The 26263-nt window shown below is 37.2% G+C and overlaps 1 protein-coding gene across 1 annotated transcript in view; it reads left to right on the top strand.

The window, feature by feature from the left end:
* The first annotated feature begins 11010 nt into the window (after positions 1 to 11010).
* The window catches only part of LOC116565501 (T-cell receptor-associated transmembrane adapter 1), a 34432-nt gene continuing 19179 nt past the window's right edge, over positions 11011 to 26263 (top strand). Inside the window, exons 1-2 of the mRNA XM_032299162.1 lie at positions 11011 to 11236; positions 19268 to 19378. Coding sequence (XP_032155053.1) covers positions 11230 to 11236; positions 19268 to 19378 — 118 coding nt within the window. The 5' untranslated portion in view covers positions 11011 to 11229. The remainder of the gene's footprint in view (positions 11237 to 19267; positions 19379 to 26263) is intronic.

Raw genomic sequence — 26263 nt, 5'->3', positions numbered from 1 at the left:
AGCTTTCACATCTGCCATGGCTTTCTTATTCCTATAAGGCCTTCTTGGGTTTCTTCTACAGCATGCATAGTTTAGCAGACAGGGATGTGTGGATAGCTTACCTTAGCCCTGCCATATCTCTTATCAAATTTGTTTCTGGTGAGCCTTTCCTCCAAACCAAATCTGCAACTTAGAACTAGCAAAATTATGGTCCTTGACCATTCATTCCTAATGGACACTGCCACTTTTAGCCAGCAATGTATGGGTTTTCCTGTGTTATTCTTACCTGACTCCAAATCAAGGATGCCATCCTACCAAGCAATGTAGGATTAAGGACAAAGGAGGGGAGTGAGGATGTAGCAGCCCAGGCTAGAAGGCCATGCAGTATTGCATTCTTACCTGAAACTGCAGCAATATTCCAGGAATAAACATTTCACAATTTGTTGTCTGCCTTTGGTCAATTTCTAGATAGTTGTTTAAGATACTTTCCCCCAGTTTTATACTTGTTTTCTGCAAAGGGAAATTCTATAATCTATTCATGCCATTATTACCAGAAGATCGCTCTCCTTCTATTTGACTTATGTATAAAATTATATATATAACATAATTCTGATTAAAAATAGAGGATTTGAAAGTTATTTCTTTAACATGATAATAACAATATCTTTTCCACATACCTGTTGTCTCTATAATTGTTTATCCAAATATACATCTATACCGAACCTCTGCCTTGAGCCAAATTAGCATCATGTTCAGTATTCAAACACTAAAAAGATTTCCAATAGTGAAGAGCTGTCACATTTTAATGAGTAGATCTTTACTATAATATTTTCTCAATCTCATGAGAGTTTTCCTGTTTAGGTGTCTCTTATGGTGTCAGTTTTGATAATTTACATTTTTCTAAGAAATCTATCAACTAGGTCTTCAAATATAATTGCCTGGAGTTAAACAATGTACACTTAAAATTTTGTCAATTTCCTTTTTATATTAATTTCCCATTCTCATTTCTTATTTTGTATATCTGTACTTTCTTCACTGTAACTACACTTGAATAGCCAATAATTTTATCTATTTCAATGCTAGGTGTCTCAAAAATTAGGTTTTTAGATCTATTTACTAGGAAGATCTTTTTGCTGTTTTCTAATTTATTATTGCTTTTATCTTGACTAATTCGTATTTCAATTTTCTTTAGATTTTGTAGATCTATAACTTATTGAGTTGGCTGTTTAATTCACTGCTTTAATTGTCTTAATTATTAACAGCTGGCTAAGAGTGGTTGCTCACACCTGTAATACCTGCACCTTGGGAGGCTGAGGCAGGATGATCACCTGAGGACAGGAGTTTGAGACCAGACTGGGCAACACAATGAAACCCTGTCTCAAAAAAATAAAAATAAACTAATAGCTTAACATTACAACTTTTCTTTTGAACTGTAGTTAAATCACAGCACATAAATTGATAGCACAAAGTTGTTGCTTAAACCCTTTGTCCAAATACACCAATCATTAGCATTTTCACCACTTTGCTTTGGGGTGAAAATATTTTCTTTCTCTTTCTCCCTCTTTCTTTGCACGTATTTGGAAGTTGATTATAAATTGCAGAGATTATACTCCTCAATCTCTCAATCCTTAGTGTATATTTCCTAAAAGACTTTTTATTTAATAACCATCTTATCAAAAATCAGAAAATTTAACTTTGATATATTATCTACCTGTCTGTATTAAACTGTAGCAAGTGTCCCAATAATGTTCTTTATGGTTATTTTTCCCCACAGCCCAGGATCCAATGTAAGATTATGCTTCACCTTTACTTGTTGTGTCTCCTTAGTTTGCTTTAATCTGGAACATTCAAATCAGCATTTTTTGTCATTCTTGAACTTGATGTTTTTGAGGGATGTGGGATGGTTATTTTTGTATTATGCCTCTCAGTTTGAACATGTCTGATACTTCATGATTGATCAAAGCTTGGCAATTTTCACAAGAATACCAGAAAAATACTTATCAATACACTATATCAGGAGATGCATGATTTTGGTTTTCTCATTTTTGGTAACACTAACTTTGATGCTTAGTTAAGGTTATAGCTGTTAGAATTATCTACATTAAGTTAATGGATTTTTTTTTTTTTTTTTTTGAGTCGGAGTTTTGCTCTTGTTACCCAGGCTGGAGTGCAATGGTGCGATCTCGGCTCACCGCAACCTCCGCCTCCTGGGTTCAGGCACTTCTCCTGCCTCAGCCTCCTGAGTAGCTGGGATTACAGGCACGTGCCACCAGGCCCAGCTGATTTTTTGTATTTTTAGTAGAGACGGGGTTTCACCGTGTTGACCGGGATGGTCTCGATCTATTGACTTCGTGATCCACCCACCTCAGCCTCCCAAAGTGCAAGTTAATGGATTTTTTAAAATTCATAAATAATTTGTAGGAAGACATTTTAAGACTAAATATCTCTGCTTATTAATTATTCATATATTACTTTAGCATCTAATGACAATTTTTTTCTGAATCAGTTACTAATTTGATAGTCATGAAATAGTAGATTTTCTAACTCCATCATTTCTTTTTCAATTTTTAGTTGGCATTCGATTCTAAGAAATAATTTTCTCTTTTCATTTATTCAGTTGTTAGTGTGTTTACCAGAATGGACTCATAGCTTATTTTTTTCTTAGCATTTTAAAAGTGAGATTTGAGGTATACTTTAGACACAGTAGAAATTCACCATTTAAAATTTTCCCCAAAAAGCTTCCTTGTATTCTTTTGAAGTCAATCTCTGTCCCCCAAACCTACTGATCTCATTTCTGTTCTAATTTAATTTCAATTTCTCATTGTTTGTTGCTAGTATTAAAAATACAATTAATATTTTTGTATATTATTCTTGTATCCTGACACTATGCTACACTTGGTAATTAGTTCTAGCAGATATTTTTGTAGATTCCATAGAATGACATCATCTGTAAGCCAGGTTTTCTTCATTTCTAATTCATATACATTTAATTTCTTTACTTATTGCTTGGGCTAAAAATTCCAGTACAATGTTGAATTAAAGTGGTGAGAGAGAATATTCTTGTCTTGTACCAATTTTAGGGAAAAATATTTGGTATTTTATAATTAAAGATGACGTGAGTTGTAGGGTTTTTGTAAATACTCTGAATTATCTTGAGGAAGTCTCTAGTCCGAGTTTTCTCAGAGCTTGATTTTTATTTAGTCAGGAACACACACTGGGATTTTATCAAATCATTTTTCTACTGTTAAGATGGTCACATGTTTTTTGATTGCTCGTTTTTAGTCTGTTAATCTGGTAACATACATTGATTGATTTTCTAATTTGGACCACCTTTTCATTCCTGGGATAAACCTCACTCGGTTACTACATATTATCCTTTTATTGCATTACTAGCTTTGACTTGCTAAAATTTCATTTAAAATTTTTGCTATCTGTGTTTATGAGGAATAATTTTTCTGCAGTTATCTTGTCTTAGAATGCCTTTATATGATTTTCTTTGTCAGGGTAACACTGACAGCATTGGCACCTAGCATTTGCTGAGTATTTCACAGGTACCAGACACTGTTCTAAGTAATTTACATACATTTGCAAACTTTTATTTTGACATAATTTCGAAGTTTTTTAAACAATTGCAAGAATAGTACATAATATTCTCATAAACCTTTGATTTAGATTCCTCAAATACTAACCATCTATAACATTGACCTTACTGTTTTTTGTTTTTTTTTTTTGAGACGGAGTTTCGCTCTTGTTACCCAGGCTGGAGTGCAATGGCGCGATCTCGGCTCACCGCAACCTCCGCCTCCTGGGTTCAGGCAATTCTCCTGCCTCAGCCTCCTGAGTAGCTGGGATTACAGGCACGCACCACCATGCCCAGCTAATTTTTTGTATTTTTAGTAGAGACGGGGTTTCACCATGTTGACCAGGATGGTCTCGATCTCTTGACCTCGTGATCCACCCGCCTCGGCCTCCCAAAGTGCTGGGATTACAGGCTTGAGCCACCACGCCCGGCCTACCTTACTGTTTTTTTATTCTCTCTGACTCTGAGTCTTCTCACTTTAAAAATTTATATCTTTCCTCAACACGGAAAAAAATTTTGTATATAGTTTCCATTATTATATCCCCCTACCAACATTTTTATACAATCTATGGACAAATTTTATTTTAGTTTTGTTCTACTATGCAGAACCAGCTAAATGTTAAGACATCTCAGGTATTGTTTTAGGGTTAGTAAAATTGCCCTGATGAATCTAGTTCAAAATATAAAAATAGGTTGTTCTTACTCTTCTGTGCTCTGGAAAATGAATCTACCTATAAAATTTTGAAGTCCATGTTAAGCAGAACAGATAACTACCTAAACTTAAGCTCATTTTTTACCCCTCTTACTCACATGTTTACCACTCCAGGCTCACTCTCTCTTCTTCTTTACCATCTTTGAGCCTTGCAAGGCCAAATTCTGTGGACTGGATAATCAGGGCTGCCTTTTTGTCTGACTATTGGGTTTGGCCATTGAGGAAAATGGGTGGAAGAATGGAAGGCAGAGGAAGCAAAATTGAGATTTTTTTTCCTCAGTTTTCTTCTTGCCGGGTCGTAACATGACAATGGCTGTTTTTTGTTGTTATTTCACTTTTGGTTTTGTTTTTCTGAAAGCCATAGCTCTTGGTAGGCAGCTCTTCCACAGCTGCTTACTGGTTTCCAGTCACTGATACTCCTCCAAGTCTCTTGAGCCTGGGGTGGGGATTGGCTCCGTCTATTGTTAACCCAGAAGGGCTTCACTTTCCCTTGTGCTTCCTGCTAGCCCTGCCTGCACCATCCTAAATGTATTCTTTTCATTTAACTTATTCTACCACCGCTTGACTGTTAGTATCTGTTGCCGGCCACAACCCTGACTGGTGCCTCACTTCTTAGCGTTCCTGTTTCCACTCAATGCTCCTACTCCCTGGGGTCCTTCAACTACTATGTCCCTTCTCCTAAAATAGTCTAGTACCACATCTCTTATTTTGATCAAAATCAGTCTATCACATATCTTATCTGGCAGAGGACTCACTAGAACTAGACTCACTCTGTAAGCTATTCTGAGGATGCTAATTGTGTCCTAGGGCATTTGAGTTGTAAAAACTGATTCTTTTTTAATCTTAAGAAAACCGTCTCTAATGATAAAAATTCACATTCAGGGCCAGGCGGGGTAGCTTACACCTGTAATCCCAGCACTTTGGGAGGCCAAGGCGCGTGGATCACGAGGTCAGGTGATCAGGTGATCGAGACCATCCTGGCTAACACAGTGAAACCCTGTCTCTACTAAAAATAAAAAAGAATTAGCTGGGTGTGGCGCATGCCTATAGTCCCAGCTACTCAGGAGGCTGAGGAAGGAGAACTGCTTGAACCTGGGAGGCTGAGGTTGCAGTGAGCCGAGATCTCACCACTGCACTCCAGCCTGGGTGACAGGGAAATTCCGTCTAAAAAAAAAAAAAAAAAATCACATTCAGATGTTGCAGTTAACACAATCATGGTGCTCCTCAGGTAAGCCAGGCCCTAAATGTGAGAGGAGGCCAGAGAATAAGAGCCAGTTCAACAGGAAGAAAAAGTTGCCTTGTCCCGTGTTTTCTAAACATATGCTTTATAACAGTAGTCTTGTAAAATGCTTTAAAAATAAAGGGATGTAACTCTTATGGAATACTTTAAAATATTGTATAATGTATCCTTTCCTTAAGAAGAGAAATTGCATATAGTCTCTGAGAAGTGCTATAGTAAATAAGCTGGTTTACTTTGTTTGAATCAGTTGTGTTTCAAATGAGAACAAGATTTCTCAGAACGCTTTAGGTTTGCTGATAGTATTTCCTCTAGGGCGCTACCGAGAAAACGGTAAAATGTGTGATGTTCCCCGCCCTGTGTCCATGCGTTCTCATTGTTCAACACGCACTTATGAGCAAGAACATTCAGTGTTTGGTTTTCTGTTCTTGTGTCAGTTTGCTGAGAATGATGGTTTCCAGATTCATCCATGTCCCTGCAAAGGATGTGAACTCATCCTTTTTTTACGGCTACATTGTATTCCATTGTTTATATGTGCCACATTTTCTTTATCCAGTCTATCAATGATGAGCATTTGGGTTGGTTCCAGGTCTTTGCTGTTTCCAGGTAAACAGTGAACATGTTCCACAGTGAACATGTTAACTATTTACCTAGAAACAGTGCTACAGTGAACATACATGTGCATATGTCTTTATAATAGAACAATTTATAATCCTTTGGGTATATACCCAGTAATGGGATGGCTGGGTCAAATGATATTTCTATTTCTAGATCCTTGAGGAATCGCCACACTGTCTTCCACAATGGTTGAATTAGTTTGCACTTCCACCAACAGGGTTAAAGCATTCTTATTTCTCCACATCCTCTCCAGCATCTGTTGTCTCCTGATTTTTTAATGATCGCCATTCTAACTGGCATAAGATGGTATCTCAACGTGGTTTTGATTAGCATTCTCTAACAACCAGTGATGATGAGCATTTTTTCATATGTTTGTTGGCTGCATAAATGTCTTCTTTTGAGAAGTGTCTGTTCATATCCTTTGCCCACTTTTTGATGGGGTTCTTTCTTGTAAATTTTAGTTCTTTGTAGATTCTGGATATTAGCCTTTTGTCAGATGGGTAGATTGCAAAAATTTTTTCCCATTCTGTTGGTTGCCAGTTCACTGTAATGATTGCTTCTTTTGCCGTGCAGAAGCTCTGGAGTGTAATTAGATCCTATTTGTCTATTTTGGCTTTTGTTACCATTGCTCTTGGTGTTTTAGTCATGAAGTCCTTGCCTATGTCTATGTCCTGAATAGTATTGCCTACGTTTTCTTCTAGGATTTTTATGGTGTTACATCTTATGTTTAAATCTTTAATCCATCTGGAGTTAATTTTTGTATAAGGTGTAAGAAAGGGATCTGGTTTCAGCTTTCTGCACATGGCTAGCTGGTTTTCCCAATACTATGGGGGGGTGGGAAGATTGGGGAGGGATAACATTGGAAGAAATACCTAAAGTAGGTGATGGGGGGATGGAGGCAGCAAACTACCATGGCATGTGTATACCTATGTAACAATCCTGCAAGATCTGCATATGTACCCCAGAACTTAAGATATAATTAAAATAAAAAATAAAACACACAAAACAAACAAACAAAAAGAAAATGGTAAAATGGGGCAAATTTTTGTCTTCTAGAAAACCTGGGTCCTTCAGCCTCTCACTTGTAGGAAAGCAGACTATCTGCTATTAGACATTTTTCTCTACTGTTTCTGAACTTTTTCTATCTATGATTTTTAGTGTTTAATTTTTAAGACCTCTGGTTCTGTAAGGCGTGATGCTTGTAATAAAAATACAGAAAAATCTGATGCTAAGTCTATACATTGTTCTATTGCTTTTAATGTGCTTTTATCTTTTTTGTCTGGATAACTGTGCTTTCTGGAGGACCTTATAGTCTAAACTCAATGAAAATATAAATATTAATATAGCCTAATCAGATGCAATTGCAACCTCATAATCAATTTTGAATAATTCCACATGTGAAAGTAGCATTGCACATGTGAAATTAACAGCACAGGCGGCCCCTTCCCTCCTTTCTCTCATTAAGCTGTTTGCTTACGTTGTGCTAGCTTCAGTATGACTAAACAGCAATTCAGCCGAATAAAGAAAAAGTACAGATAGGTAAGTAGTGTTTCAATAAAACATATTATAAAGAGCCTTTAAAATAAGGACACATCTGTTATTCAAATTCTAACACTCGTGCATGTTACTGTAATTTAAATAGCTAAATACATTTGTAAATTATTACACCTATTCAACTGTCTGAAAACCTTCATACTATCTCTCTCTATATATATAATATATATACACACACATAGATATAAAAAATATAGTAATAAAGGTTAATTATAAAAATGATAGATGATCATTTAAAAAGAAGCCTGAAAAAAGGGGCCTCTTTCTACACTCTGACCCATTTTTCTGAAACTCTGAATGGCAGCTGCCATTTTGACATGTTTTTCATTTTCTTTTGGCAACAAAACCTCAATTTTGTTGGCCTTAATATTTTTATTTCTTGGCAGGTACCCATCACAACCTCCCCACAAAATTTCCTACATCTCTAACTGCGTTAAGTTTGTTGAGACATTTCTGCTTAGTCTAGCTATCTTTGAAATTCCATTTTGATAATCCATCTCATTAAAAAATACTACAGAGGCCTCGTGTTTATTTATTATTTAAACATGGCTCATGAAGCCATCATTCAAATCTCTGAATGCACTTACTAATGTGTCTTATAAAAAAACATATATCCATATGCTTTTTTATATTCTGATAATGTCTCCATGTGCTCAGCCATCTATATTTAATGAAAAGCTATTTTTTTTTTCCTGGCAAATTTCAAACATCTATGGAGTTATCTAATGTGCAGGCACGGACTTCCTGTGTGACCTTGGACAATCTTGTTATATCTCCATAGATTATTTAAATCTATGGAATGGAACACTGTAATGAAGATCACTTCTCAAAAATATTATAGTAATTAGAAACTGTGAAGTGATTCAGATTAGCAGCCAAAGTTTTTACCATTTACAGATGTCAATCATGCAGAGGATGTACATTAACCCTTTTAAGCCATTAGGGAATCACTCAACAGGTACTTCAGGCTCTCTCTGAAGCAAGACATATCCTTCCTTATGTCTCTTCTGCTCTTGCCTTCCCCAGCTTCCTGCAGCTGTGTGTGTAAAGTCTACACTTGAGGCAGGGAAGCCCTTAGACAGCTCCTCTCCCGACAGGTGGGTTTGCTTTGGGTCTCACTTCCTGTTGGGCTGCTCCGAGAGGTACTTCTGAGCTAACCACAGAGTTCCTGCATTTTTGTCTGAGTCATTCTTGCTGAGTTGACCTTCTCTGCATTCACAGCCACTAATAATTAAACACCATTTTTTTTTCTTGAATTGCGCTTTATGGGTCAGCCAGGATGAAAGCATCCTTCTTCCTTAATTCCCCATCCTCTGCAATATTTTTGTTCTAACAAGGGAATGCTAGCACCCAAATTTTCAGTCTTGAAACCCTTTCTCTTTCCAATGCCCTCTGTATGCTCCAGTTGTGGGCATCTATTTTGCCCATATTGCAAGGTCTTGCTTAGGTAACCTCTGTAGTTCTCGCTTGAGCCTAGGACTTCTACTTTTCTTACCAGTTACCCTCTTTCAGGACCAAAGCTCAACTCCTCAAGGCCATAACTAGGCCCTCTCCTCTCCAACTGATGTCTCAGGTACCCAAACCTTTCTGACTGTCTGGGATTCAACTTTTCAGCAGTCTTCATTCCTATGTTTCATCTAATTCTAGGATGAAGCCTTCTGATTCTTTGCTGTCCTCTGATCCCTACATGAGCCTGAGACTGCTATTCCCTGAAGTCTTGGTCTGTGAGCATCTAGGCCTGCTTCATAAAACCTGTTACTCTGCTAATGGTTAGCTGCTGAACAAAGAGTTCTCTGGCCAAATAAGTTTTTAAAAACTCTGATAAAAATATTATTTGGGTTTCCTTTTCACAGGACTTACCTAGGCCTTTAATATGTATCTATAGGGCCGGGCGCGGTGGCTCAAGCCTGTAATCCCAGCACTTTGGGAGGCCGAGGCGGGTGGATCACGAGGTCAAGAGATCGAGACCATCCTGGTCAACATGGTGAAACCCCATCTTTACTAAAACTACAAAAAATTAGCTGGGCATGGTGGCACGTGCCTGTAATCCCAGCTACTCAGGAGACTGAGGCAGGAGAATTGCCTGAACCCAGGAGGCGGAGGTTGCGGTGAGCCGAGATCACGCCATTGCACTCCAGCCTGGGTAACAAGAGCGAAACTCCGTCTCAAAAAAAAAAAATAATATGTATCTATAGAGGTAAAAATAAAACTATGTAGTTTTTCCAAATATATTTGTTGAAGAAACATTCGTCTTCTGAGTCTCTTAAAGGCTGAGTGTTCTATGGAACATACTTTAAAATGCTTTTTAAAGATTAGACCAGAGGATCTCCAAGGTCTCTTTCAGTCTTACAGCCACTGAGTCAATGACTCACCAAAAAAATATTTTGGAGGGGAAGTGATTGAAATGGAAAAATTTGTTAGTGTTTAGCTAGCTTTGTCCAAAGGATAAGATGCACTGTACTTTGCTTACTAGGGAGTTTTCTATAATGGAGGAAAAGTAAAGCAGAAGACATTCACTGTTTTGTTTGTTCAATCACTGAGCATATTTATTGAGACCTACGATGTGCTGGTGTGCATAATTCGAGTCATGAAATTTTAATAATGAATAAGATAGATTCTATTCCATATATGAGTTTCCGAAAGCATTGTCCAGAACATCTATTTTAAAATAATATATTTTGCCATATTCAATATATGTAATTTAAAATTCACTCAGAAAATCTGCTTGTTAAAATGCAGATTCTATTGCTTCACCCCAGATAGTCTGATTCAGACGGGTCCAGGATTTTAAACTAGCATTCACATAGCATACTTAGGTCCACCAACATGTAAGAACTGCTGCTATTAAGACTCTGGGATGGTAGTTGAGAACTGGAGATTATTGTCAGGTGGCTTTAGATTGGAAAGAGAAACTCATGCTGACAAGGTGAGGATTGTCAGGAAATAAAGCAGGCATCTAGTCTCCCAGTAAGATCATGTACAGAAGGCAACTGATACACGTTAAGTGCTCAAAATATATTAATTCCCTGTACTCCATCATGGCTCAAGAAAATACAATCACTGAGCACACCCAGGGGTTGCTTACTACTTACTCATCATTCCAGTGTATCTTACTTTGTTTCCATGTGAATTCACTTGTGAGGAGATAACTGGAATCCCTCCAGAGATAGGAAGATCCTTCCTAGTTTAATCCATACCTTGATTGATTTATTTTTCAATTAGAATCAGGGATTGACAAAAATTCAAATGTCAGATTACAAAGGCGTGTGGGATTTTTCTTCCCACGTTACACAATGAAAGTCTATTGTTTTCAGATCAAAACTTGAGACACCTCCATCACCACATTTCCTGTTTGTAACTGAAACAGTACACACAAAAGATTTTAAGAAACAGAAGAGAAAGAAGTCTGAAGCACAGCTAAAGACAGGTGTTATTGTCATGCTGCTCTTAACATAACAGAGCAACATTACCTAGGAAAATAAGTTTGAGAGGATTTTTAATCTATACATTGTCTTATGGCTAGTTAAGGATTTCTCTGAAAAAAGAAGCATGTCAGGTAAGTGGCACTTAACATTTTTTGTCCTATTTGTATGTCTAAAAATTCACTTCACTTGTAAGTCTTAATGAGAGGACCCTTAGTATTTAGAAAGTAGTTATTTTTTAAATGTTGGATAACTTTTAGTGTAATTAAAATATATTTTGAAATATGTTAATGAGTATAAATTGATGTTTTTCTTTTGAAAGAAAAATGTGGACAGTTTTAGAGTGTGAATCTAATTACAGCTCTTTAGTAAGTGTTCATTGATAATTACGCCATGTGAAGTACTCGTTATTTTTAAAGAAGCGTCTGTGGCCTTTCTCTCTAGTTTAGTTTAGCTATTAAACAGGATAGGTGTAATTCTAATTCCTCAGAGATTAGGCACTACAGTATTTTCCAGAAAGCAATCAATTATCAGTGAAAATTCAGTTGCTGTGTGATTAATCATGAAGGTTGTAACCATTTGACTCGCTGTTGTGAATCTATGTTGATGGTTCATTCCTCCCGTATTCTTTTACGTACTTTTAATTTTTTAAATAAACATCTTTTAGTTGCAAGAGAAAACGTGCATATTATGTAATGCGGGAGAACTATGAAATATTATTAAAAATTCATGCATATTTTCTACCACCTTAAAAACACAAAATATATATTTCCTTTCAGTTTTTATTTATATACATTCTAGTTTGCTTTTCATAACTGCAATAATAATGTACATAATATATGCAACTTTTTTCACTAACATGTGCCTTTTTAATCTAACTTCTGCCTGCCTAATGATTTTAAATGAATGCACAAAAATGACATCTATTCAGCTATGGTTTAGTCATTTGTTTATTGCTGAACATTTATGTTGTATACAGTTTTTTAAAATACTTTTGTATGACAGAAAGATGAACAATGCTTTTTCCGTATTAAAGGTTATTTTCTCAAAAAAACTTTCTAGAATTGAAATTACTAAGAGATTATGAGCATTTTAAGTCTCATTATTGCCAAATTGCTTTTCCAAGAGTGATGCCAATTTCTTCTTGTTCTAGCAGGGCTTCTTCACAGGCTGATCTCATTTTAAAAATCTTCACTAATATCATAAGCGCAACATGCTAACTCATTGTTTAATGTGCCTTACTTTGATTATAACGAGGTGAAACATTTTTGCATGGATTTTTAAACTGTTTTTAATTCTATCATTTGTGAAATGTCTGATTACATCTTTTGCTTAATTATGCTTATAATACTTTTAATACCAATTTGTATATGTCATTTATGGAGTAAAGATTTTATATATTATAATCTCTGTGAATTTGCTTCCACTGTTCTGTTTGATGGATCTTAAAATCAATCAATTTGATAAATCACAAAGAGACCATAAGCCGACATTGAATTTTCATGCCTCTTATTTTTCCCAGTTCACAGTTTAGCAAAGAACAAAAATAGTTAGTTGTCCCATTTTTGCTAGTGCTCTGCAAGCAATGAACATAGCATTTCTAAGTATAATTGCCATGAGCTGAAGCTGATGGGGAACTCAGAAAGCATAGGAAGACCAAAGACAGTGAATATGACATTCAACTATTTTCAGGACTAATTAATTCTAAATTTAGAAGAGATACAGTAACATTTTCTCCGTAGCATTTTGTAGTTCAGACTTCCCCTTTGAGTTTAATACAAGAGCTCCTCCATTATCAGTTGAGAACTTTTACAGTTTCACGGAAGACATGCAAAGACAAAGTATTTAAAAGCCTCACAGGTATTAAAAGTCAAAACAAAACAAAATTTCACATGAAAGAAGAGAATCAGATGATCGTTTATATCACTTTGTGTTTTTTTATAATACAAAAAATTATATTAAAAAATATAATTATAGGCCAGGCACAGTGGCTCATGCCTGTAATTCCAGCACTTTGGGAGGCTGAGGCGGTTAAATCATGAGGTCAGGAGATCAAGACCATCCTGGCCAACGTGGTGAAACCCCATCTCTACTAAAATACAAAAAATTAGCCAGGCATGGTGGCACATGCCTGTAGTCCTAGCTACTTGGGAGGCTGAGGCATGGGAATAGCTTGAACCTCGGAGGCAGAGGTTGCAGTGAGCCGAGATGACACCACTGTACTCCAGCCTGGTGACAGAGTGAGACTCCATCTCAAAAAAAAAAAAAAAAAATATAGATATAGATATAGGTGTGTGTGTGTGTGTGTGTGTGTGTGTATAATTATATTAAAAAGTTTTATATTTAGATAAAATAAAAAAGATAAATTTGAACACACAAAAGAAAAATTATTTCTAGTTAAGTAAAACTATGTATGAAAATAAAAGCCCAGGTCTTTTCTTTTTTCCTACCTGTATGCCTGTAGTCACTGCGCCATAAATAATGTTCTGGTATTATGATACCAGAACATATTCCTGCTATGTTTCTTCATTTACATCAAATCAATAGCAGTGCAATCAAATGTTGACAACAATGCCTTTGGGCTATCATTAATTTAAATAATGATTCACAATTTCGTTTACTTGTCATTTTGTTTTTTTAAAAAAGGGGTCTTGTTGTCTTTACCCAGTTTTATCTTCTCTTGAGCCTCATCACCTTTTGAGAACAATGAAATCTTTTCTTTTAGTGACTAGGTAGGACTAACCTCGAAATTATCTTTTAAACTCAGATGGGTCACAGACAATGTCTCTCCATTTAACTTAGGTAATATTTGGCAATGAGTTCGGCAGTTTTCTTAAGAAAAGTCAATCCCGGAAAGATTGTCAATTAAAGATCACAGCTCCAAAAAATAAATGTCCACAAGTTGCTAGTGGATAAAAGAAATCATTATTGGGCACTTTTCCAGACATTTTTGATTAAACTCAATCTTCTCAGCATTCCCGAATTAAAGGGAAGAGATAATAAAATTAATCCACCTTCTTGAACCATTAAGAGAAACATAATAGTCACAGTATTTATTGGATAAAAGGTTCCACACAACCATGCCATCTTCAAAGCATCTTACTAAGGTGCTTCTCAAATAAGAAACAATAAAAATATATATAAATGGAGTCACTAAATACAGAGAAAGAGGTTCATCTGCAGCAGCACTTTAATCTCAGTAGGATTTCTTAGGTTTACCAATCTCAGGTAACGTGTAATTATAAAAACAATGAAGAGTCTAGCAATGGAGGAATCATAATTTACTCTCTTCTGCCCTCCACCTCACTCCCATATTTATACTTTCTTCAATTAAATTAAGTGTTGGTTGAGGGAAATAATGTGCTAGCAAGTCGTAACACAGAGGAACATAGGAACTCCAGTTTTACAATTGGCTTAGTGAGGTTCAGTGATTCGCACACAACCTGCCACACACCCAGTGATTACTCTCATTCCCTTTTCCACAGTTCGAAAATAGGTATCCCAAAGCTACTATTTGCTATTTTCTCTTTTTCCATCAGGACCCACTCCCCAACACATACGATTTACCTCTCAAATAACCCCCTATTCATAAAAGACATTTAAGGTCAGTGGATTTCAGATTTGCATTTAAAATGGCATGGTAGTTACTTGAAAGTCTGGAACTGACTTGAGAGCCCCCTCTTGTGTTAATATCCATGATTCGAATGTCTTTTATTGTGGGAGATGATGGGGCTGGATAGTAGTGGTTGGGATTGTGGGCGTAATGATGCGTCATATTCAAAAAATCATCAAGAATATGTCTTATTTAGCATCAACCACCACCATGGTAAGGAAAACTCATTTTGTAAGTATACCCATGGGGATCATAATATTGCCATTGAGACTTCTGGGTGTCTAAAATAAATATACACATTCATGGAATGCAAAGAGATGTTCATTGCTTCGCCTTTACAAGCCAAGGAAAGCCATTAAGAGAAGCTATATGCTGTAATAGACTATCAACTCACACACTTGTCTCAGTTAAAGACAGCCTGAAGTAGAAACAATTAAGGCATTATATTCATTGCTTTTTCTGTTGTTAATTGTTTAAGTAAAGGCTTCTATGTAAATCAAATCTGCCAGCAGAAAGACATATTTGCTTAGCTGGGTTTCCTTCCAGAGCACATGCAATTGTGAATTTTAAAGACAGTGCCTGCCAATTACTGTTGGCTTTAAGGGAGTCAGAGGTTTTATAATTAAATCCACCACTATTAGCCCCTGGTAGTTGGAAACTAGAGAGAAACTTAAATCATGATTTTCCTAGCTGCCATTGCCTCACTGATAATTTCTTGAGGCCTTTGGCTTTTTAACAGTGTAAATAGCTGAATTCAAATTGTGTGGGAGATTTTTTTAAATTGATAAAAGCTGTATAAATGAAAGTAATTACAATTAATAAATATTGATACTAAGGGTTACACTTGTTGGGCAAAAAAATTTAAGCACTTTGTGCATCCAACATTCTAAGAGGCACCGTCTGTACTAAGTAGATACCCACAGGGGTTTGGAGATTTTTATACTGAATATTTAGAATTACTGTGTAAGGGGAGGTAGAGAGAGAGAGAGAGAGAGAGAACGCACAAGCGTGTGTGTGTGTGTGTGTGTGTGTGTGTGTGTGTGTGTGTGTACATCTATAGAGATCTGAATTCAAGTTGAAAATTTTCACCATCTACTTCACGTATCTACTCTTCTCATGTGTGTTGTTTTTCAAAATGGGGGTATTGTGGACAATCCAAAAATTATGAAAGATACTTAGAATGTCATAAAATACAAAGCCTCTAAGTCTGTTTAAAATTTATATCATATTATTAAAAAAAAACTTGAAAAATAGAAGTGTTAGGAATTATAGACCCTAAAAGCAGAGGAAACCAGAGACCATGTGAGACTACATCACACATACCTAAACTACTCCCAAATATTTTAATTTTTTAATTTAATTTTAAGACAGTTTTGCTCTTGTTGTCCAGGCTGGAGTGCAATGGCCTGACTTCAGCTCACCTCAACCTCCACCTCCTGGGTTCAAGTGATTCTCCTGCCTACAGCCTTCACCTGTAATGCCTAGCTGGGATTACAAGTGCCCACCACAACTCCTGGCTAAATTTTTGTATTTTTAGTAGAGATGGGGTTTCTCTGTGTTGGTCAGGCTGGTATCGAACTCCCCACCTCAGGTGACCCACCTGCTTCAGCCTCCTGCAGTGCTGAGATTACAGGCGTGAGCCACCACACCCAGCCCATATTAGAGTTTAGACTGTGTTTTAAAAGGACTCCAAAGTGATGATGTGGGGCAAATTTATTCTACCAGGAAAAGATAAAACACAACCCTAAAGAAACGTGCAGTGTGACCGAAGTTCTTGCCTTAGTGTTTCTGACATATTTCATAAAAACTATTAGGACTTTCCCAAAAGCTTTTAGTGTAGAATATAGGCTTATGATATTGATTAGGTTGTTTCTTTGTAGCTGAGAGTCAAATTATCTTCTTATATCAATTAATGGACCAATACAACTATTCCAATTCTCTTTAATTGGAAAGGAGAAAGCAAAACTTCTATTTGAAATATGATTTTGTCCAAATGATAGGATGATTTATAGCTAAATTCACTGTAATTTAAAATATAAGATTAGGGCTTTCTGTTTACTTCCTTGAAGTATGACTGTTTATACTGTACTATATTTTATTTACTGGAACCATAACTCCATATGGAATGTATACTAAATACTACATGCTGCGGAAAATGGAAAAAAGTAGAAAAGAGATTGATTTTTATTAGTGTTCCCAAGGGCGATAAGTGCTAGAGATTCATTATTATTTTCCGTGTATTTATTTGTCCCTCCCCCAGAAAGAAGGGTATTAGAAATAAGTGTAAGAGTATAAAAGATAACCAATAAGTCAGGGTGGGGGGAAAACAGGAGAAAAGGATGCCATCAGTTCACAAAAAAAATCTAAGTATCATAAAGTTCTGGATATTTGCTTAAAGTAGATTGTGTATCAAAGACAGACAGATGATCAAGTACAATATTCACATGGGATATAACAGCAAAATGTACCAGTTCTTAAGGAAATCCCCATGCCTTTAGACTTGAGGCACCATATGACGTATTAAATAATATCATCCAGTTCATAGTGTCCCTGAAATTAATACATTCCATGGAGAGTTTCATACAGCTGGTTCTTTTTCTTAAAATATGTTTTATTTTGTCCTGAGAACAAAGGCCCAAATGTGGAAAATGGACCAAATAAGAAAGAGCAACAGAGAATTTTAGATTTTATTTTCTGACTACAACATGAAGTTCAACTCTGTTGCCATTTTAGGGCAGATTGTTTGCTTTAATGGTCGGTGACATGGAAGCAGTCTTGATATTCCACTAAGAAATTTTGAAAACACAACTGGGACATATCCCAGAATAGAAAGTCATCAAAGTCTATTTTACTTTCATTCATGGGTAGATCCAGGTAGTTTCACACAGGCAAGGTCAAAATAATCTTTCCAAAATCAATTTCTCATCCTTTCAGCATTTAATGATCAGGGTCCCAAAGTATATGCCATAGAAATTGGGTGCAATAATTGTAGCTTAGACTATTTCTAAAGCAGGGTTACAAGTCCAATTTGGTCCAAGGTAAATTATTAATGCATCCATTAAATGCTTAATTTTAACAAATGCAACTCCCTGGTCAACTCTATAATAAATTAACAATAAAATGTGTTCTTAGGGAAGTTGTTCTATACTATATTATATAATTGTCATTGCACAATGTACAGTCATGTGCTGTATAACAATGTTTTGGAAGGGCCAGGTGGTGTGTCTCAAGCCTGTAATCCCAGCACTTTGGAAGGCCGAGGTGGGAGGATCACAAGGTACAGGGTTAGAGACCAGCCTGGCCAACATGGTGAAACTCTGTCTCTACCAAAAACACAAAAATTATCCAGGTGTGGTGGCCCATGCCTGTAATCCCAGCTACTCAGGAGGCTGAGACGGGAGAATTGCCTGAACCTGGGAGGTGGAGGTTGTAGTGAGCCAGGATTGCACCACTGCGCTCCAGCTTGGGTGAAAGCACAAGACTCCATCTCAAACACACATACATACAACACAACACACACAACACACACACACACCCCCCAATGTTTTGGTCGATGATTGACCACATAAGATTATAAAGGGGCTGAAAAATTTTTATCCTTTAGTGACATAACTGTTGGAATGTCATAATGCAATTCATTACTCATATGTTTATGGTGATGCTGGTGTAAACAGACCTACTGTGCTGTTACTTGCAGAAAGCTAGAGCACACACAATTATGTACAGAATACTTGGTAATGATAATAAATGACTATATTACTAGTTCATATATTTACTATACTATGCTATTATCGTTATCTTAGAGTATACTTCTTGTACTTATAAAAAAAATTAACTGTAAAACAGCTTCAGGTAGGTCCTTCAGGAGGTATTCCAGGAGACATTGCTATTATAGGAGATGACCCCTCCAAGTGTGACATTTCCCCTAGTGGGATAAGATGTGGGGATGGAAGATAGTAATATTGATTTTTCTGACTTTGCGTAGGCCTAGGAGAAAGAGAAGTGTAATTAACTTTCCACAATACATTCATGGAGCTCTACATAGTACGAGAAAAGCCCCCTGTGGCCAATATTAACAAAACTAGGCTCCAGAATTATTTTATCCCAACACATCATATTCTGTACTACTGAGATTGGTGGAAGGGAACAGGCAATTTTCTGTAAATAAGAAAAGCATGTGTGATTACAGTCTGAGGATTAAAGGAAGGTGAAAAGTATAGCAAATTAAAATTCTCGGTAATCTGAATGTTCTTGATTTTCTAACAAAAGTTTATCAGTCACCACTTATCACCTCTCAATAGCTAAACAAAAAGTCTTTCATTCCATAAACACTCGAATGTGAGAAACTTGAATCCTGCCCATGCTGAATTCAGTGGCTTAACACCAACACCCACTTTGAAAACTGAAAAGTTATGAATATTAATTAATTTCCTGGTAGAGAATTTGTCCTTTGTTATGAATAAATGCAACAGCTTTAACTGTGGCAACAGCCAGACCAAAACAAATAGATAAGCAGCTATTATATTATGGGTATGTTTATTTTAATTTCCAGGGAACTCTGGGTGCCCCTTTTTCCTCTGGGGACTTCTAGCATTCTTGGGCTTGGCTTTGGTTATATCACTGATCTTCAATATTTCCCACTGTGTGGAAAAGCAACGACAAGGTAAGACATTTTGACAAATTTCACATGGTGCCTGCTGGAATGGAGACTAGGGAATCACTGGAAAACCTATGGAAGTAGACAATTTCATGAAATGTCATTCAACAGGTTATTTTTATCTATAGAAAATTTGCTCATTTTTCTCACCCTAAGGGTTGTCTTATTTAAGAATGCAATCATATGAGAAATGTGAAAAAATCATCCAATTTAGCTTTCTCTCTGCTTTAGGGTGTAGAGTGGGAAGGGATTATCCTGGTAAATAGGGTTTTCCTTCTCCAACTGAACAACTTATGAAATTATAGTTTATTCTGGGGAAGCCATCAAGGTTCTCTCTGATACATGGTAAATAAAGGGAGGTCTAGCCCTTTAAGATTCCATGTAAGCCAACTTAATCTCAGGATCAGTCAGGCATGCTCAAGTATAATACATAGAAGCGGGCTCAGAAGACAACTGGAAAAGGAATAGATTGAGCCATGGGCTTGCTGTCAAACACTCCCAGGGTTTAGAAGAGTAGGTCAAGAGTATCTGCCACTGTCAGCTTTGCTTTTCAATACGCTGGGCATAAGTTTTAACCATGCGGCTTTCAATCTGCATGTGCCACAACTGAAATGGTGTAAAGCCCAGCACCTGGCACGGCCTTTGTATGCTGTAGGCATCCAACACATGTTGAATACACATGGATCAATGTCGAATCCATTACATGTTGACTACACATGGATGGATGGGAGAATCAAAGTTCAACCATTGCTGGAAGGTGTCTTCCCCCCGCCCCCCCCCCCACCCCGAGACAGGATCTTGCTCTGTCATCCAGCCTGGAGTGCAGTGGCATGATTCTAACTCACTGCAGCCTCAAACTTCTGGGCTCAAGCAATCGTCTTGCCTCAGCCTCTCAAGTAGCTAGGATTACAGGCAGGCACAAACACACCCAGCTAAATTTTAGGTATTTTTTTGTAGAGATGGGGCTGACCTCGTAGTCTTGTTCTCAAGCGATCCTCCTGCCTTGGCCTCCCAAAACCCTGAGATTACAGTTGTGAGCAGCCACACCCAGCCTGGAAGGTGTTTAAGTGTCAAGAGATCCTTAGGGGCAGGACATAAGTGGTAATAAAAGAAAGGATAAATGCATTTTCTTTTAACAGAGGAAATGAAATAAAGCTAAGTTAATAAAATTAACTTAGACACCTGTCCAAGAAAAATTGTATGGAACTAATTTAAAACAATGGTCAGATTGCAGCAAGTGTCCTTGCTTCTTTTAGAAACATCGTAAGCTTTGATAATACTAATATAAAATATGAAGGGATTATTGTCATGCAGGTTTGAAAAAAAGATAAGAGGCACTCAAAAATGGAGTCACACTGCTGAAGCCACACATCTATTCAATAGCCAAATCAATGATGTGTCCACTTTTCTAATTCTCTGTCTAATAAGGTTTCTACCAGCACATCCAACTTTGACATTGCTCACCAGCTGTCCTTAGCCAGAAACCCAGCACTCTTTTTGGATCTCTATGGTATCAATTCTATGGCTGAGGTGAAATTCCTAACAAGCAATGCTTTTTCATTAGCAATGCTTTCCGTAATACTTTTAAAAATCTAATATATTTTCAAATAAACAAACTTTATAATATATAAATGACTCATCATCAAACATATTCTACAGTTTCCCTCTTTTATAGATGAAAATGAGCTCAGAGTAGCACTTTTCTTTATATATTTAACTGGCTATTTTAACTTCTTCGTTAAGATATTGTATAAATGCAGATAATATAATCTGAATTACAAAAAAAAAAGTGAATTGAGATCTACAGAGAGCAAATAATTTAAGGTGAAAACCAAGACAACAGTAATCTGAACTAGTACCTTGCTCTTTCATTGAGTCCATTGGTAATCCTTTGAAGATTGCTGAGAGCCAGGTAACAGATAGACCCTGACGTGTTTATCTTGAGCTCAGTCGTCTAACTTAAAATTTATCCAGCAAATGTGACCTATTTACTTTCAACCTAAATTTTCAATTTTTTCAGTCCTATGATTGCGCTGAATTATGGATAAGAACCACTTTTTATAATCATCATCAAGATCAGGACTGGTATAATTTGGCTAAGCTAGTACTTCTGCCCCAGAAGTATTCAGCTGTACTAGTCTTTTACAACTCATTGTAAACAGGTTTTACACTTCTCATTTTTGGTAGTTTGTGCATTGGGATTTATTTAGCCACATCCATACCTTTTTGCCTCCTTTGAAAACTCCTTTGTGTAGTTGCTTATTATGGTAAGTTGACCACTGCAGAAAGACAGCAGCCTTACTTTAAAAAGCAGCACCGAAAAAAGCAGTGCCTGTAATTCCAGCACTTTGTGAGGCAGAGGTGGGTGGATCGCCTGAGGTCAGGAGTTGGAACCAGCCTGGCCAACATGGAGAGATCCCATGTCTGCTAAAATTACAAAAAGTAGCTGGGCATAGTGGTGTGTGCCTATAATCCCAGCTACTCGGAAGACTGAGGCAGGAGAATCGCTGGAACCCAGGAGGCAGAGGTTGCAGTGAGCTGAGATAGCGCCACTGCACTCCAGCCTGTGTGAAAGAGCTAGACTACATCTCCAAAAAAAAAAAAAAAAAAAAAAAAAAGCAACACCTTTTCATTTTGTTATTTCAGGACAGATTTTATTCTTTTCAATTGTACAAACCCTTAGTGCCCCAGGCATGCCATAAATGGCTCTATTACCTAAAAGCAGTGTAATGTGAGAAAATTTTTAAGAAAACAAACAATAAATTGTATTTATTGATCTATTTTTTATATAAATTTTGCTTCCCTCAATTGTTTTTAATAGTATACTTTTGAAGTAGATCTGATGTAAATTAGAACTCTGCCTTCAATATTTAGGTGGGAGATCTTCTACAAGTAACATAATTTCTCTGAGTTTCAGTTTCTTTATCCACAACATGGAAAATACCATCTAGACCATAGGGTTCCTGTAAGAATTACACACACACACACACACACACACATCTTTGCATAGTGCTGGGGACTTAGTAGGTCAGTCCTAGATCTGGTACAGCCCATCACCATACCTGGAGGTCCTGTCGCTTCCTTCCCTCTTTCCACAAATAATTATTAAGGATCTACCATGGCTGCATGTCATCCCATTTAATGTTCACGTCTGTTACTCTGGTGAACTTTGGTTTCTCTGGCTACTTTGCTGCTCCCACCATCACCATCCCTGTGCCCCTCTAAGTCCTCTCCAGCTCCAGCTTCACTTCCCTCATCTCTATCTTATTTAACCAATCTGTACAATACTTTGAGCTCTAGCACTAACTGTTGTGCTCAGGTAAGTCACATTCAGGTCCATGTCAGAGAGTTCTCTGTAGAGTTTCAGGGAATTGGTTCTAAACATTCGCTCATCACAAAAGTTTTTATCTGAGCAGTAATGTGCCCTCCTTAGGTGGAGCACGTACTGGGACATGCACTTTATTGGTGTGCAGTTGATATATCCTTCAATGCTAAGAATGTGCTTTGTCTTATCCCACCTCCACCCTTTCTGCCCCAACTTCTCCTAACATCTTTTCCCAAGTATTAGAAAAAGCTCTGCCATTCTTTCCATCCCACATGAACAAATAGAACTATCTTTCTTTTTAACCCAGAGATTTCAGATATATTGCAGAACTGCTGAGCGAACAGTTCAATTCCTTCCCGGTCCTCCTGAAGATGCCTTCCTGCTTTATTTCTCTTAGACAAACAAACTATAATAAAAGATTCTATTGTATCGGCCAACTTTTCTGCCACTTGGGCTGCGAATGCAATGCCCCTGTATCTGGCCTCATGTTACTTTTTATGTTTGCATCTTTGTATTACTCTTTGTGGCTAAGAAACTTGCAAGATCTGACTCCACCTTGGTTAGTCAGTGAATAAGTTTTGCTGGTGTAATAAATAGCGTTCAAAAGATAATCTCCATTTCAGCAACAATACGGTATCTGCACATTCAATCAGATAGACCAGATAAGCCTCCCCTTGATGTTTTCTGTAGCAGCTAGGTAGAAGCTTTGAAATGGAGTTCTCTCATTCTCCCTGAAATAAATCCTTCATTTTTATGTGAATCTTTGTTCAAATCTGTTCTTTAGGAGGATTATATTTATTTCTAATAGGAATGCATTGACTATTTCCTTCTTTAAATTCAAAATCTTTGTTCAACTCTTCCTCTCTGGTTTGGAAAGAATAAACAAGCGTATTATTTTGGTCATACATCAAAATTCTATCAGCAGAAAATTATGGCATCTTCACACTGAACATGTATCAGAAAAATTTTATTATGGAGTTTAAACAATGTGCTGCTGTCTCGTGTTGTGTGGTGCATAGGAGAGTTAACACTCTAAAAACATAAAAGCAAACATATTTGCATCACACCCTCTCAACTACAAACCTGACCACAAGTGTTTGCACCTGAATCACAGGCGAGGATTATGAGAGTTCACCCAGTTCTTCCCATGCACAGTCTTGCACACTTTATTGCTTTACAGCAAAGCATACATTTTTTTTTTTAATTTTGCTAAATGTCATTGAAATCACCAGGCAGCTTTTAAATCAAGTCATGCCACTTGTTTTTAAAAAAACTTTTGAGACTTTATGACAGAGCAAACTTTTCAGAAGCCTGAGCTTGCTGGCTTTTATTTTTAGCTGTAACCTCTGAACTTTTTACTACTACTCATTTAAAGTGATTAGAACCTTCTTCTAGGAAGGATTTGCAAAACAAAAGTCACCCAAGTACAGATGGCTCAGCTGGAGATAATACATTTACATCCTAAATGGGGTGCCCTTGAACTTACATCCCACTTCAGGTGTTCCCTTTATCCATTACATGATTTCTTTTTTCCCCCCACAAATTGGTTTGGTCCCTTCCCTTCCATCTAAACATCACATTATTGTGTTGTATCTTTTATATTGTTGCTTCTATTTCCTTTTTCTCACGTCTTTTTTGTCTTATTTTTCTTTTCTTTTTCCCTACTTAGAATACATTCAGCACATTTCCATTCTATAGAGTTAGTTTTTATGTGTTATACTAGTATTCTTTAAGCACCTCCACCTGAAAAATCCACATTATCTTTTAAAAATATTAGGGGCCAGGTGCGGTGGCTCACACCTGCAATCCCAGCACTTTGGGAGGCCGAGGCAGGTGGATCATGAGGTCAGGAGTTCAAGACCAGCCTGACCAATATGGTGGAACTCCATCTCTACTAAAAATACAAAAATTAGCCAGGCATAGTGGTGGGCACCTGTAATCCCAGCTACTGAGGAGGCTGGAGCAGGGAATTCCTTGAACTCAGGAGGCAGAGGTTGCAGTGAGCCAAGATGAGCCACTGCACTCCAACCTGGGTGACAGAGCAAGACTCCATCTAAAAAATAAAAAAATTAGTCTGTTTGGGAATTATGTTTACTCCATACCTACTTTTTCTTATTCTTATTAGGCAATGACATCCTTCACTTTTGTTTTCAATTTTTTGGCTGACTTTTTTTCTCTTTTCTTTCAAATTAATGCTCAGTTGGTGACTGTCCTTTTTTCAAAGGTGAGATTTTAGTAATCTCATTTCAAATCAAGCATTACTTATAAATCTTTTAACTTTAAAATATCATACCATCTTAATACCAGCCTATTTTCAACTAACTCTAATGAAACTTCCTGACTCAAATGAGCACAATTAAATTCTGGTTTGTTACATAATATGTATTTAGAATGTATGTATAATATTAATAGCAAACTGTAATTTTAAAATGTTTTCACAGAAATTATATCATTTAGCTCTGACATCTACTCTGTGGTGTAGGCATTATTGTCCCTACTTCATGGATTGAGAACCAGAGTTTTAAAGTAATTTGCATGTTGTCACAGGGCCAATGCATGGCAAAACTGGTTCCAAATCCATGTCCTCCGATTCTTAACCCTGGATTTGTTTCATCATACATCAGGCTACCGTTTGACTAAATTCTTGTGCATCTACTTTAATTCCAGGCAAATCTGAAAAATAATTAGCGGCCTGAGTGTAAACATTTTCTTCACATAGAAGGAAATCAACATATACTTTGTATCATGCCTTATTTTTCAGTTTACAATTTCCTGGTCTATATTAATTAATTTTTCTTTATATGCTTATTGATTTTTTTTTTTTTTTTTGAGACGGAGTTTCACTCATGTTACCCAGGCTGGAGTGCAATGGCGCGATCTCGGCTCACCGCAATCTCCGCCTCCCGGGTTCAGGCAATTCTCCTGCCTCAGCCTCCTGAGTAGCTGGGATTACAGGCACACGCCACCATGCCCAGCTAATGTTTTGTATTTTTAGTAGAGACAGGGTTTCACCATGTTGACCAGGATGGTCTCGATCTCTTGACCTCGTGATCCACCCGCCTCGGCCTCCCAAAGTGCTGGGATTACAGGCTTGAGCCACCGCGCCCGGCCTGCTTATTGATATTATTTACATTTCTCACGGTTTTTGATTTTGCTGCACTTGTGGCTACTATGCAGTATGTTTTAGACCTCTCTAGGCTTCTCCCAGCATTTGTGTGCACTCGTATTCACAAGACTAGTATGAAAGTAGTTGAAAGGCTGGGTGCGGTGGCTCACGCCTGTAATCCCAGCACTTTGGGAGGTCGAGGCAGGCAGATCACAAGGCCAGGAGTTTGAAACCAGCCTGGCCAGAATGGCAAAACCCTGTCTCTACTAAAAATACAAAATTTAATCAGGCTTGGTGGCACATGCCTGTAATCCCAGCTACTCAGGAGGCTGAGGCAGGAGAATCACTTGAACCTGGGAGGCGGAGGTTGCAGTAAGCCAAGATCGTGCCACTGCACTCCAGCCTGGGCAACAGAGGGAGACTCCATCTCAAAAAAAAAAAAAAGAGAAAAAGAAAGAAA

This window comes from Sapajus apella, unplaced genomic scaffold (assembly GCF_009761245.1).
Source record: "Sapajus apella isolate SASKATOON/1434 unplaced genomic scaffold, GSC_monkey_1.0 scaffold40, whole genome shotgun sequence".
Classification (NCBI taxonomy): Eukaryota; Metazoa; Chordata; class Mammalia; order Primates; family Cebidae; genus Sapajus; species Sapajus apella.
The sequence above is the reverse complement of the archived record's forward strand: the minus strand, read 5'-3'. Positions and strand labels throughout refer to the sequence as shown.